This window comes from Falco rusticolus, chromosome 4 (assembly GCF_015220075.1).
Source record: "Falco rusticolus isolate bFalRus1 chromosome 4, bFalRus1.pri, whole genome shotgun sequence".
In the NCBI taxonomy this organism is placed as follows: Eukaryota; Metazoa; Chordata; class Aves; order Falconiformes; family Falconidae; genus Falco; species Falco rusticolus.
In genome coordinates this window covers 69,178,117-69,190,395 of record NC_051190.1, presented here as the reverse complement: position 1 = coordinate 69,190,395, position 12,279 = coordinate 69,178,117, and the positions used below count along the sequence as shown (strand labels likewise).

The 12,279-nt window shown below is 38.7% G+C and overlaps 1 protein-coding gene across 2 annotated transcripts in view; it reads left to right on the top strand.

Annotated features, from left to right (window-relative positions):
- GPR158 (G protein-coupled receptor 158) overlaps window positions 1-12,279 on the top strand; it is a 210,039-nt gene that overhangs the window by 92,141 nt on the left and 105,619 nt on the right. For both annotated transcript variants that reach the window (XM_037386259.1, XM_037386258.1), the window contains exon 4: window positions 4,852-5,069. In XM_037386259.1, the coding sequence (XP_037242156.1) occupies window positions 4,852-5,069 (218 nt within the window). The remainder of the gene's footprint in view (window positions 1-4,851; window positions 5,070-12,279) is intronic.

Below are 12,279 nucleotides of genomic sequence, written 5' to 3'. Positions count from 1 at the left end.
TCTGCTTTAGGTCCAGGTGAATGTTTTGGTTTGAATCTGAAAGATAGCTGTATAAAATGGCTTTGCAGGGATGTTGGACACTCTACATGGTTTGCTGGTGGGAAGGCTTAAAAGACTGCTTTTGGGCCTCCTCTGCAAACTCAGCTGGGGCCCTGAACACCAAGGTGCAATGTTGCATAAACTGTGTCCTCTGTAGGAAAAATTCTGTGAATTCGTTGTTTTTCTGACTGAAAGCAGCACAGTGTTGCTGCTCCCAGGGATGTTGCACATATTGCAGGTTCCTGAAGTGTATGTGGGGCAGGGGCACAGCTGAAATTTGGGTTGTTCTCTTGCTGAATAGGAAGACAAGTAGGAGAGTGTTTCCCTCCCAAGGCTGAGTTTGTTCTTCAGAACTGACGGTGGCAAAATACGTAAAACCTTTCTATTTTTTCTGCGTTAGTTAATGAGGACTCTGGGTACTAGTGGGGCACAGAGTTACTGCCATATTTCCAAGGTCTCTTTTGAGGACAGAAATAGGTTTTAGCAAAAAATTTATTTCACGTGTGCAAGTTGCATTAACCTGGAAGTGCTAAGCACATGATTATGCACTTTCTCCTAATGGCTCATGTTTAGGTAGCATTATCAGTATAGGTAGAATAGACTAACTGCTGACTACATACATTTTAATGTTTTTGCAGCACCCTCCTCCAAAGCACTTATGTTCTCCATCTCATGGGGTAATCAGGTTTGCATTGGAAGATCCTTAGTAGAACAGCGGTGCTTTGTTCAACCTAAAAGTTCATTCTTTAGTAATGCATAATCTGTGCGTTGCAGAGATTCTGCTCAGCTCTTGCTCTTCTGATGTGGAACCTGCCCTGTGCAAAAAGCTGCTTGTGCAAGAGATGGCTCTTCTGTCTGGGTTATATGGGACTTCACTGTCTCTAGTGGTGGTATGATCACATAAAAAGTTCCAAGAGGGGTTTCCAGTTCAGTGGGAATTACTGGTTTTTTACACTTGTCCTTTGGCTTTGGTTCTTCAACAGAACTCACGCATGCAGATCTTTGCACATATGAATGCTGTCACTGACTTCAGTGGTCTCTTTCAGGGATGAGGATTATGACTATGGCTAATTACCAGGTTTTGATGCTAACAGGTCCAGTTACGTTCACACACACTGTGTTACTGCAGCATCACTGATGCTACTGGTGTTGTTCCTAATTTTCTTTAATATTAGAGGACAGGAGCAGAGTCAGTCTTGTTCTGCTCAGTGCTCAGCATGCAGTCTGCTCTGTGTATTCATCTGCTGGGTTTTGGCTGGGGTCTAGAATGATTTTGTTTGGGATGGTAGCAATCTCTGCCCTGGCACTTAGCAGTCTGTGGTGCCATTCTTTCTTTGCAGGAAGATCTCAGCTGGCAATGTCCCAGCTGCTGAAGCACCCTTTGCATAGCAGAATGTGCTTAGGAGAACCAAAGCTGATGAAGAGTTGCCCTCAGGAGACCATTTCAAAAACAGATGGGCTGATCAGACAGAAAAATAAGACTGGGATAAAAGAGAGAAGAGCTAGAATAAAATACAGTAGAGGGGACACAACTGAAGCATTTAAGCTTTTTTTGTTGTTCCCCCCGCCACCCCCAGTACTCAAGCATTTTCCTTATTATACTTCATGTTAGTTTGTGTCCCTATTACTACTTTCCACCAATTCTTTGTACTATTCTTCTTCAGTTTTCTCCTTTTTTTTTGTTACTGCATTTTATTAGTTTTTTCTTTTTGTTTCTCCTTGAGAACGGTACTTTTTACACCTTCCTCATCCTCATTTTGAACTCCTGCAGCACAGTCAGTCTTTCAGTGTTTGCCTCCATTTCATTTGCATCAGTGCTAAAACTGTTGCTGCCATACATGGAGCAGAATTGTCTTCTTGTCCATCTACCTTATCATTGTTTAAATTTTTTTGCCATCTTTTGAGGGAGGAAAAACTGATTTTCTTCACTGGAGGAGGCATGTGTAATTCCAAAGAGCTGCCGAGATAGGAGAAGGCATGGCACAGTGAAATCTCTAGCAGTGCTCTAAGAGGCAGTAACTTCATGCTTGGCTTGTACCATCTGTGGCTTGAATTGATGTTACATTGACTTCGGTGAGGGGACAGGGCCAGATATAAAGGGCAGAAATGTTCAACTGTGCAGTGGGCAGCAGTGCCCTGAGACACGTAGTCAGGGCAAGGGTGTGTGCGGGCAAACGAAGCTCCCAATCAGTTGTAAATACAATGATCAGTTGTTTCCCAAGAATGTTTTTTAGAGGGTCTGGAAAATGTTTGTTCTTTTTGGCAAGAAGAAAAAAATAAATAAGTGGATTGTTAATAATTCGTTATCACATTGTGTAAAATCCCAAGTAGATACAGGTTTTTTGATCTTTTTTATAGTAGCTATAATGAAGAATCATTTCAAAGTCAAAAGATAATCAGTCATAGCTGGCAGTGCAGGAGGTGCATATCAATGATATTCCTTTGTATACAGCAGACAGCATGGTGCCAGACACATCTAAGCAAAGCCTTACTGTTGTGTTATGAATTCATATCCCTGGGATATTTACTGCAACATGCAACTGTTTATTGGCTGTTATCCCTGTAGTATGTGAAGAGCATACACATGAAGAAACTTCCATGCATGACTCATGTAAGAAAATGATTGATGAAACAGATTATAATGCATTTGCAACAACTTTCAAGGTTGAACAATTAAGAAAAAAAGTAAAAATATCAAGCTTAGGATCATGCAAAGTTGTTAACCCGTATTCATATAATATTTGTGACTTAAGTAATATCACAACCTTAGGTTTTAAATTATATCGTTTCAGTAATCAAGTTTTTACACTGAAAATAATTTATATGGTTACCACAATAAAAACATATTAACAGATGTCTCGTATGACTCAGAAATGTGAGGTTTATAAAGAGATTAAATAGTCTTTTTGGGGCTGGGGTAATTGAAGGGTGACTCTTTACGGAAATGATAAAGGAACAGATGTGTCATGGAAAAGCAGGTTGGCATGAGTGCAGATGTTGAGGAAAGAGTGAACTCAGTAGGCAGAGCACTTTAGATTTGGATTGGGAGGTGGGAGAGACTGTGACTTCTGTCTCTCAGAGGTCAGTGTGGGTCTGTTGCTCTAGCTGTAACTTAGAAAACAGAGTTAATGTTGGATATAGAGAAGGTGGTTTCTGGCAAAGCTCTTGAAATGGTAACAGGCTGAGGTCCATGGGTGTTTGCTCTAAAAAGAAGTTCCAGTCATAGAGTATCTTCAGCATTAATGTTGCTTAGAGGTTCTCCACCTTCTTGGGATCCCCAAGCACAGTTATTTTCCAACATTTCCATTCCTGCCTCCCACAGTCTCGGTCAAGACGACACAAGATCTCTTCTTGCTGTCTGCTTGTATCTAAGAAAATCTGGCTACCAGCATGAGTCAGCACTACTCAGCTATATTCAGGTTTCCAACATCTTTGTTTAGAATAAAGCTCCAAAGAGAAATTCACAGTCTGCATGAGAAATACCAGCCTATTCTCTGCTCACTGCGGGATGCAGGAGCGAAGCATCCTACGCTGAGGACAAGGAGCACAAGGCTGCTGGAACAGCACACCAAATAAACAGACTTAGGTATACAGGCTTTTTATCCCTTTCTCAGGCTTTGTCTGTAAGCAGATGTGTGCTCATGTGCACTCGTACATAGATTTGAGAAAGCAAGAAATAATTACCCTTGTAAATAACCCTCTGCTTCAAATGTTTCAAGCTAAAAGTCTGAAGAGAGTTTCATCAGTCAGTATGCGTGTGCAACATTGGTGGAATAGGCTGCCTCTTGAATTAAGACTAAACAACTCATGATTTACTCCTTTCACTGATGGAGAGGACTTTTGATCAAAGACAGTGGAGCAATTCTCTGGTCTTGCGAAAGTGGGAGAATTTAACATGCATTTTAACACACTTTTGATTTGGTTTCGGCCACATTCTCTTGTTTCTGGAAGTTCCTGAGGCTGTCTTGCTTACATTAAACATTTTCAGCTAATTCAGTTTTTCTTCTTATTTAACAATATTCTTTTTCACCCCATTTATTTCACCTTTTTATCCGTTAATTGCCTGTAGAGTAAGCAGCCTTTACAGGGGGTTACGGGCAAGTGTTTATGGATCAGAAAAAGTAGGAGTCCTCCGGTGTCCTCTGTTGGTGGGATTGAAATGTCAGCTCAAGAATCACTAATTTTCATAGACAACATATTAACTTGCCAGTAGGTTCTCCAGGTTTCCTGGTGTGCTTGTGTGAACAATGGAAAATTATACTTAGTGTAAGTGCACTGGTTTTGCTTTGGGGACAGAGTAGTGCAGTCATGCAACAGCATGGTGAACAAATGTTAATTAAGAAGGGTTTTATCTAATTTGAAGGTAATTAATTCACTGATAGTGTCTTTATGAAATTGAGGAACGATCTGAAATAGGATCAGAGCTTGTACTGTGAACATTAGGTAGTTAATGTGTCTGCTCTTCATGGGTCTGTAAAATCCTTTCCTTATTCCTGAATCTTTGATGTAATTTTTCCCCATTCAGAAGTCTCCTTCAAATAATTTCCCGTGCAGATTTGGCCCACATTAAATACAATGGGAGAGCATTTGGCATTTGATAAGGTCATTTTCCCTCATGTCTAAATTGGTCTGCATTTTCTGAACATGACAAAGGAGGGTGAAATGAGAAAAGCAGCCCTGACAAGCCATTTTGTAACTTAATGAGAGGGGCCAACCGGGAGGGCGAGGGAGTCAGCAGAGGACTGTTTTGCTGCTGTATGGAGCATCCTGTACAACTAAAGGTGTCTCCCCTTACCCTTCTGATACTTTCAGGAAAGGATGCAGAAAATCGCTTTTCTGGCAGTGAATTATCGGAGGAAGTCTACACCTGCCTACCCTGCAGGGAAGGATGTTCTTACTGTACAGATGATACTCCCTGCTATGCACAGGAGGACAAGTATTTACGGCTGGCTATCATCTCATTCCAAACACTCTGTATGCTTCTGGACTTCATAAGCATGCTGGTAGTGTACCATTTTCGCAAGGCAAAGGTAAGCAGACATGTTTTACTTTGATATTCCTGCTCATTGTGTGGTACAGATGTATGTTAGGTGTATAGCTTCTCATTTTGACAGTCAGTTTCTCAGGTAAGGAGCTCAGCTCAAGGAGGGGATGGGCTTTCCAAACAGGAATGCTTTGCTTTAGTCATGGAGGTACCTAAATTGTTTATGTAGTTTTTGAAAAAAAATGCTGAGCAGTTTGTACGTCCCAGTGAAATCCACTTACATTTATGGATGGTCAGCAAAAATCATGGAAACCTATTATGTTTGAAGTAATTTTGGAAAATCAGGCCAATTATGCAGGCAGCTAAAAGACTTGTGGGTATTTATAGTCTCAGGATCTTGAAAGTCTCTGTTCTACTACTGCTAGGAATGATGTTTGGTTTCAGTATGTTTGAGAGACTAGCTGGTAAATAATTATATCAAAGAAAAATCTCTCCAAATAATTCTAGTTCCTAGAGACTTTAAACTTGATTCTATGGTTAAAGATCTTACTTTTTCTCTAAAGTATTAATATATTAAAAGGAGTGTCTGTAAATTGCTGATGGAGGCTACGGTTATGTTTTATGTACTAACCTAATGAACCGTCTGATTTTAGCTCACTCAAAATCTTTTAACATATAACATGTGGAATCTCACTGTTGCCTTAGTAAATGCAGAATATTCTCTGAAGTTTCCAATTTACTAAAAAAAAAAGCAATGAACTGAAGCTGGCACGTATTCACTACCTACATTTGGGAGATGTAGGTGTGCACACAGTATGCTACATTGTTGAAATTAATAGATTGCTCCACTTTCTATAGATAAGCATTTCCATTTTGGTTTTTGAAACACTTGATCCCACAGTCTTCCTAATCCTACACTGTGTTACTAATGCATGGCTCATTTTGAAATACTTTAATATCCTGGCAGGAAATCACAGAATGAGCAGTAACTTTTTTTTTTTTCCTCTTCTGTTTCTGACAGAGTTTTTGTATTTAATGGTATTGCATAAAATGATTCAAATTACAGACTTAATTGTATTTATAAAGCTTTTCATTATGAAAAATCTGTTGTAGGCATCTGTTTAGTTGCTTAATGTTAACTTAGCAGAAGAACTTAATTCCAATTTTGTGAGATTTTAGTCTGTATGGTAATGTTACTCACTTTTAATGTCATAGACAGCATCATGAAAGAAGCATTCTTTGTGAGTAAAAACTTTACACTCCTGAGTTACAAAATGAACAGAGTAGATTACTTGACATGCAGCTATTGCAAGTTTGGCCTGATTTATTTTTTTTTTACACTGAAATATGGATTGTTTTATAAGAAATTCATGTATTTTCTCATAAATAGTTTGAGATCAGAGATGAGTAAAACTGTTTACACTGTTGCACTTTTACACTTACATATGTTCTATGTATCCACTACAGTAAAAAAAAAATTATGTGTATGTATATATATATCTTTAATAATCATACTACAGAAATCTGGTATTTCAGAAAACCTGCCGGTAACAAAAGGTGCATTTTTACTTCTGTGATGATTAGGCATTTCCTAAAGTAGGCTATGAGTAAAGAACCAGATGGGATCTGAATTTTTAATACCAAAGCAATACTAAAGAGGCATATACACACACCTTTCCTTGTTTCTAAAGAACTTTTCAGTCTATATGCAAAAGCTTGAGCTTACTGTTTTCCAGGTTACCTCTTACCATTAGACATCATGATATCTGAACGGGTGAGAACCAGACATAAAACAAAACATTCTTTTTTCCAGAAAGAGAATTGTCTTTGAGACATTGTATTTCATTCAGTTCGAAAAGATTAATTCAATTATAATTTTGCTACATTAGAAGAGAGTTGACTTTGCTCTAAATATATATTTCACAAGGGAAAGGGGAGGAATAATATGGTGATTAACAATCCTTTCCTGTATGATCAATGTTTTCAAGGAATAGAAACTCATAAATAAGTGTTCCATTGCTTTTCATGTCATTCAACTGGATTTTTTTCTTGGATTCCTTTATGTTCTTTACGTTGTTGGTACAGCATGATTTTAAAAAGATAAAGATCTTGTGTGATTATCATGAAATGACAAGCTATGTAAAGGGGAAACATACTGGGAACAATGAGTATTTGCATAAGAAAACTGCTGGTTACATTGGGTAATGACAGAATTTTGGAGTGAAGGAGTTAGAAGACTAGTAACTGACTATGTACTCTCCACCAAGGGGAGAAAGTCACAAAAATGGAAGAACAAATATTAAAATATATTAAAAATATCTGCATTTTGAGAATTGCCAACTGTTAGCAAAACAAACCTCAATTACGTTAGTATGTCTGTCTGTGATTAAAGTTACTGTGTTAAACTGCTCATTTCCATTGTGCTGGGTGGGTGTCAGAGGAGAGCACTTTTTGGATTCACTCCCACATATGGCACTGCAATATTCAAATAGTTACAACAAGTAATTTTTGATAGCACGTTTTAACAGAAAGAACTGTGTACTGCTACCATATCAAGAAACAATATTCAGAGTGTTTTAAGAGTGAAAGATAAGGGTTAAGAATAAAAAAAAATGCTAAATGAAGATGCCAGTGATGAAAAAAGGAAGAGTGGTACTTTGGTACAGTTGTTGATGGGTAAAATGAGCATGCAAATGGGATCAGGTTACTGCTCCAGTAAAAGTGACTGTGCAAAACACTAATGCTTGTACTTCATGGAGGCTCCTGGTAAATATAAACTTCAAAAAGCTAAGGTCCTGAAAAGTTAAGGTCTGCCAGCAGAAAGCACCCTGGGAAGAAACACTCCTGGCACCTTGACTGTGAGAATAATAATTCAGACAAAGACTGATTGAGGTCCATAAGGGCCCTGTAAAGATCTACTGCTCCACTTCCAAAAGAACACAGTAATAAGAACAGAAACGTTTTCAACAATTAATGCCAAAGTATCGTTGACAGAATGTGGCAACATGACTTTCATTTTGACATGGTCTTTATTACTGACCAAGAATGTAATAACGATCTACAGGGAAACATGGTAAGTATCAGCCAAAGTGGTTCCACAAGTGAAAGATCTTGGCAAAATGAATGGTAATAAATAGCCAAAGCCTACAGCAAGCCAGGTGACTAAAGCCAGGTTTCTCTTTAGAGGAACCTTTACAAGTCTCTGAAGTTTAAGGTGTCTTCTTTTAGAACTAAAGATGCCTCTAAAGAGTCCTCTCCACGCTTCTGAAAGAACTCCTCTACAAAACTGTGGAATTACTTACTGTGGAGCAAGCTACTGCTTACATTAATAGCAGTAGAGGAGGAATGGAAGATGAGAAATGTGCCATCAGTGTTTACAAAGAATTCCCATAATTGTGACAAGAACTAAAGATCAATAGGTCCAACTTATATGCTTGCAAATTCATAGAAATGGTAATAAAAAGTAGAACTAATGGGTCCATGGATAAGTGTGGGAAGTGAGCTTTTGTGACAATGTGATGCCCTACAAATGTATTTATAGCTCTGTGAAAGTGGGTTATGAGCATGTGGATATGAGAGTACTTTTTCCAAAGTCTGCCACCAAAAGCTTTTAAAAATCCATGATCTCAAGGGGCTAGGGAAGTCACATTTCTTGTAGGTAACCAAGAGATGACAAAGGAAAAGACAGTGCAGGAAATGTGGTATAAGATCATGTAAGACAGGGACATGTTGACATGTGAAGAAATATTCATGGTTCCTTTTTTAGTATCGCTAGAGGGTGTTCAAGGGATCTCTCAAGAGGTTAAAAAAAATCAAGTAGGTGTTTTACACAACTTTTAATTGCTTTGTGTCACTCATTGGGAAAAAATATAATGGATCCCAAAGTATAAATCAATTCAGATAGAGTTTAGAAGGAATCTTGAAGGGTATTTCCATTATTAGCTGTTTAAACACAGTGGTTTTTGTGAAACATCTGGTACATGAAGTCCATTTTTTTTTTATTGTTAGAAACTGGGAAGATAGTCCAGAAAGGATAACTCTCTGCTGCTCTCCTTAAATAATGCAGCACAGGCCATGACCTGAGGTAGGACACTAGAGTCTGAATCAGACGAATCAGAAAAGACTCTTGGCAAAGAGTCATTAAGGTAGATGTCATGCCTCTTCTTGAAAGCATTGTAGTTACTCATATGGACTTACACATTTGATAGGTGGCAAAACAAAATGCAACTCACTTTTCCAAGACACAGTGACTCCAAACTATCACTGGTACTACTGACCAAAATCTTGACGTTGCCAACCTGTAAATGAAATGGCAAATTAATGACTTAAAGCAGTAGCCAGCTTTGGCAAACAGTACAAAATGGAACTGCAGAAAGATACTGTGAGAAAGCTCAGATCAGTGCTGAAGAATTCGAGGCATTGTCAAACACAGGTGAAAGTGACTCAGCAGTCCCAAGATTAGCTCAGCAGTAAAGTTATTAAACTACAAGAGTCATAACAGGAGAAAATCACAGGCAGAAAATGTGGCCCTGTGCCGAGAAAAGGGAGAGCTCCAAAGTAAGAATAGAAGAAATTTGGAAGAAGGCACAGGAGTAGCAGAAGCTAAACCACTAGTGAAAAGCATTGTAGGGAAAGACAGGATGAAAAATGTAACAGATAAAGCAGATGCTTCTGCTATAATGGGAAAAGACAAAGCATTTTTAGCAGGAGAATAAATGGAGGAAAAGTGCCAAACAAAGAAAAAAAATGAAAAAAATATTCACAGCTAATATAGAAGCAAAAGCAGATGTGCAGATCACTTAAAAGAAATTGTTAGCTACTCTAGACAACCCTCGTGCCAAGCAGTAGTGAAAACTGGAAACCCTGAGCCAGGCATTGACACAAGCTGCAGGAGACTGAAAAGCTCCTGGGAGATGGAAATGGATGAAATCCCATCAGAAAAGCTGACAGCACTTGCCGCCACAAGTTTAATGACACTGGGAGTCAGTGAAGCCTGGGAAAAAGATTTTTCCTCAGTAGTGGAAATGTTGGAGTTTTGATAGACTGGCCTGACAGGGTGATTTTGCTGAGTACTGCAGCTGGGGAGATGCTGAGGCTTCTGCAGTGTAAGAGGGGTAAAGGGACACTGGATGCAAAACAAGGAACAGGCTCAACTGAAGCTCTCAGCACTTGGGGTGGGCTAGATATGTGTCCTAGCATTTGTAGAGAGGCATATAAAGGAATAGACTCCTCGTATTACTTTGGTTGTCAAAAGACTGACAGACTATGAAAGGATTTTGAAAAACAGCTTTCAGCCCTACGGAGTCAGATCTTCATGGCTGTATACAGAGGTGCAAAACGTTCTCTAAGTTGAACAACGAAGAAGCGAATCAACTCAAGGTGAACACTAGCAAACATCCTTGTGTGCTATGGAATTATTGATTGGATAATGCAAACATTGCTACTAAAAACACATCCAAAAAGTATGAGGCTAAGCTAACAAAAGTAGCCAGCAAGGACAGAAATCACTGGTGCTAAAAGAAATATTTTCAAAAAATAAGCAACTTAATATTGATTTTTAAGAAAAAGCATCAACAAAATAGGAGAATTCATCTATGTGAGTAGGGTTACATGAACCAATGGAGAGCGCACAGGGAGTGACCAACTGCAGTATTGATTTCATGCAGTGTAAGGGTAGCAAAGCTATACAGCACCAGAAAGAAACAGAATGTTTAAATAAATATAAAGAAAAAACTTTTTTTAATTTCAAAGCTAAAAAAGGATTTCAAGGGCTAAAGATCTACCAGAGCCTTAGAGAGGAAACCAGCTGCATTGTAAACACGTTCTTACAAAAGTACCAGACCGTGGAATGACATTACCTGTGAAGAACCTAAAGAGCTCATCAGTTATCAGGCTGCCTTTTCAAATAAATCAGAAAGAGGAGCTGAAAATAACTGACCTTCACCTAGCAGCATACCAGCTCAAACATGGAGCTGTCAGGTAGAATACAACTGCTGGGAGGAATTTTAAGTGCCCTTAAGAAATGCTAAGAACCACTACCGGCAAAGACACCAGAGAAGCTGATCTCAGCTGTAGCATAGAAGAGGCAAATTTCTACTTCAGTGATAAAGGAGGAATGACAATATGATGCCAGCCTTGACTCACACTAGACATGTTCAGAAAGGTCATTGACTGTGAATTCTCATTCAGATCAATGCTAAAGGCCTCAGAGTAGTTGCACTAAAGCCAGGCTACTTTGCCATCATCTTTGCTCATCATGCTCTGCTGTGCTGCCAGATCCTGAGCGTGCAGGGGAACTGCAGGTGTGCGGGAGGAAACCTTGGGGGGATCTGGTGGTTCAGTCTTCCTAAAGTATCTGTGGCCAGCATCTGTAGATGTACATCCAGCACATCAAGGTAAAATTGGCAGCAATGAGCGCACTTGGAAAAGGTTGTTTTCAGCTCTGAAAAACAATGGTAAAAAACGCTTAAAGGAGAGTCTTCAAAACAGCAGTTTGGAATGGTTTTGTCATATGGCATTAACAGTGATGAAGGATTTTGATAGAGCCCATTGAAATGAAGGGCTTTGCCCTATTCAAGACTATTTCCAATCCCAAATATTAGAAATTTATAACTAAATGACCCTGTATTGTACTGGTGCCCACCCCCCCTCCATTCATGAACACTCAAGAACTGTTGGAAATACAGAAATGCACATACTTTTAATGAGAGGAGAAAAATACATATCTGGAACACTGATCAGGGAAAAACCTCACAGTTAACAAGACACATGGCTAATCATCAACAAGAATAAATCATTTTACATCTCTTGAGAGAACTGTAGCAAATGAAAACAACTGACTGGTTATATATGGTTTTTACTCTGTCAAATACAGTTTTCCAGTGTTTGGAGTTCAGGATGGCTAGATATTCTATGCTACAGCTTTCCTATTTTTCCATTTAGTGTAAATACGTTTAAGTGTTCTGCTAAAAATTATTTCAAAACTTTGAAGACAGGCCCTAAATAATGCAATTTTAAACACTGCAGGAAACTGCACATAGATGGAAAGGCAACATGCAAATTAATGCTTTGTTCCCCTTTCTAATACTGAGAAATCAAGAATATCTTTTCTCCCTTACTGTAGCCATGATAGGACGCAGTAATTCAGAGTGAGATAATCACAGGCTATTGATGCGTGATACATCTTTAAATATTAAAGCATGCTGGCTTTGCAAACATACCTTTTCTGCTAATGTAAAGCAGCTAATTCTTTTTTT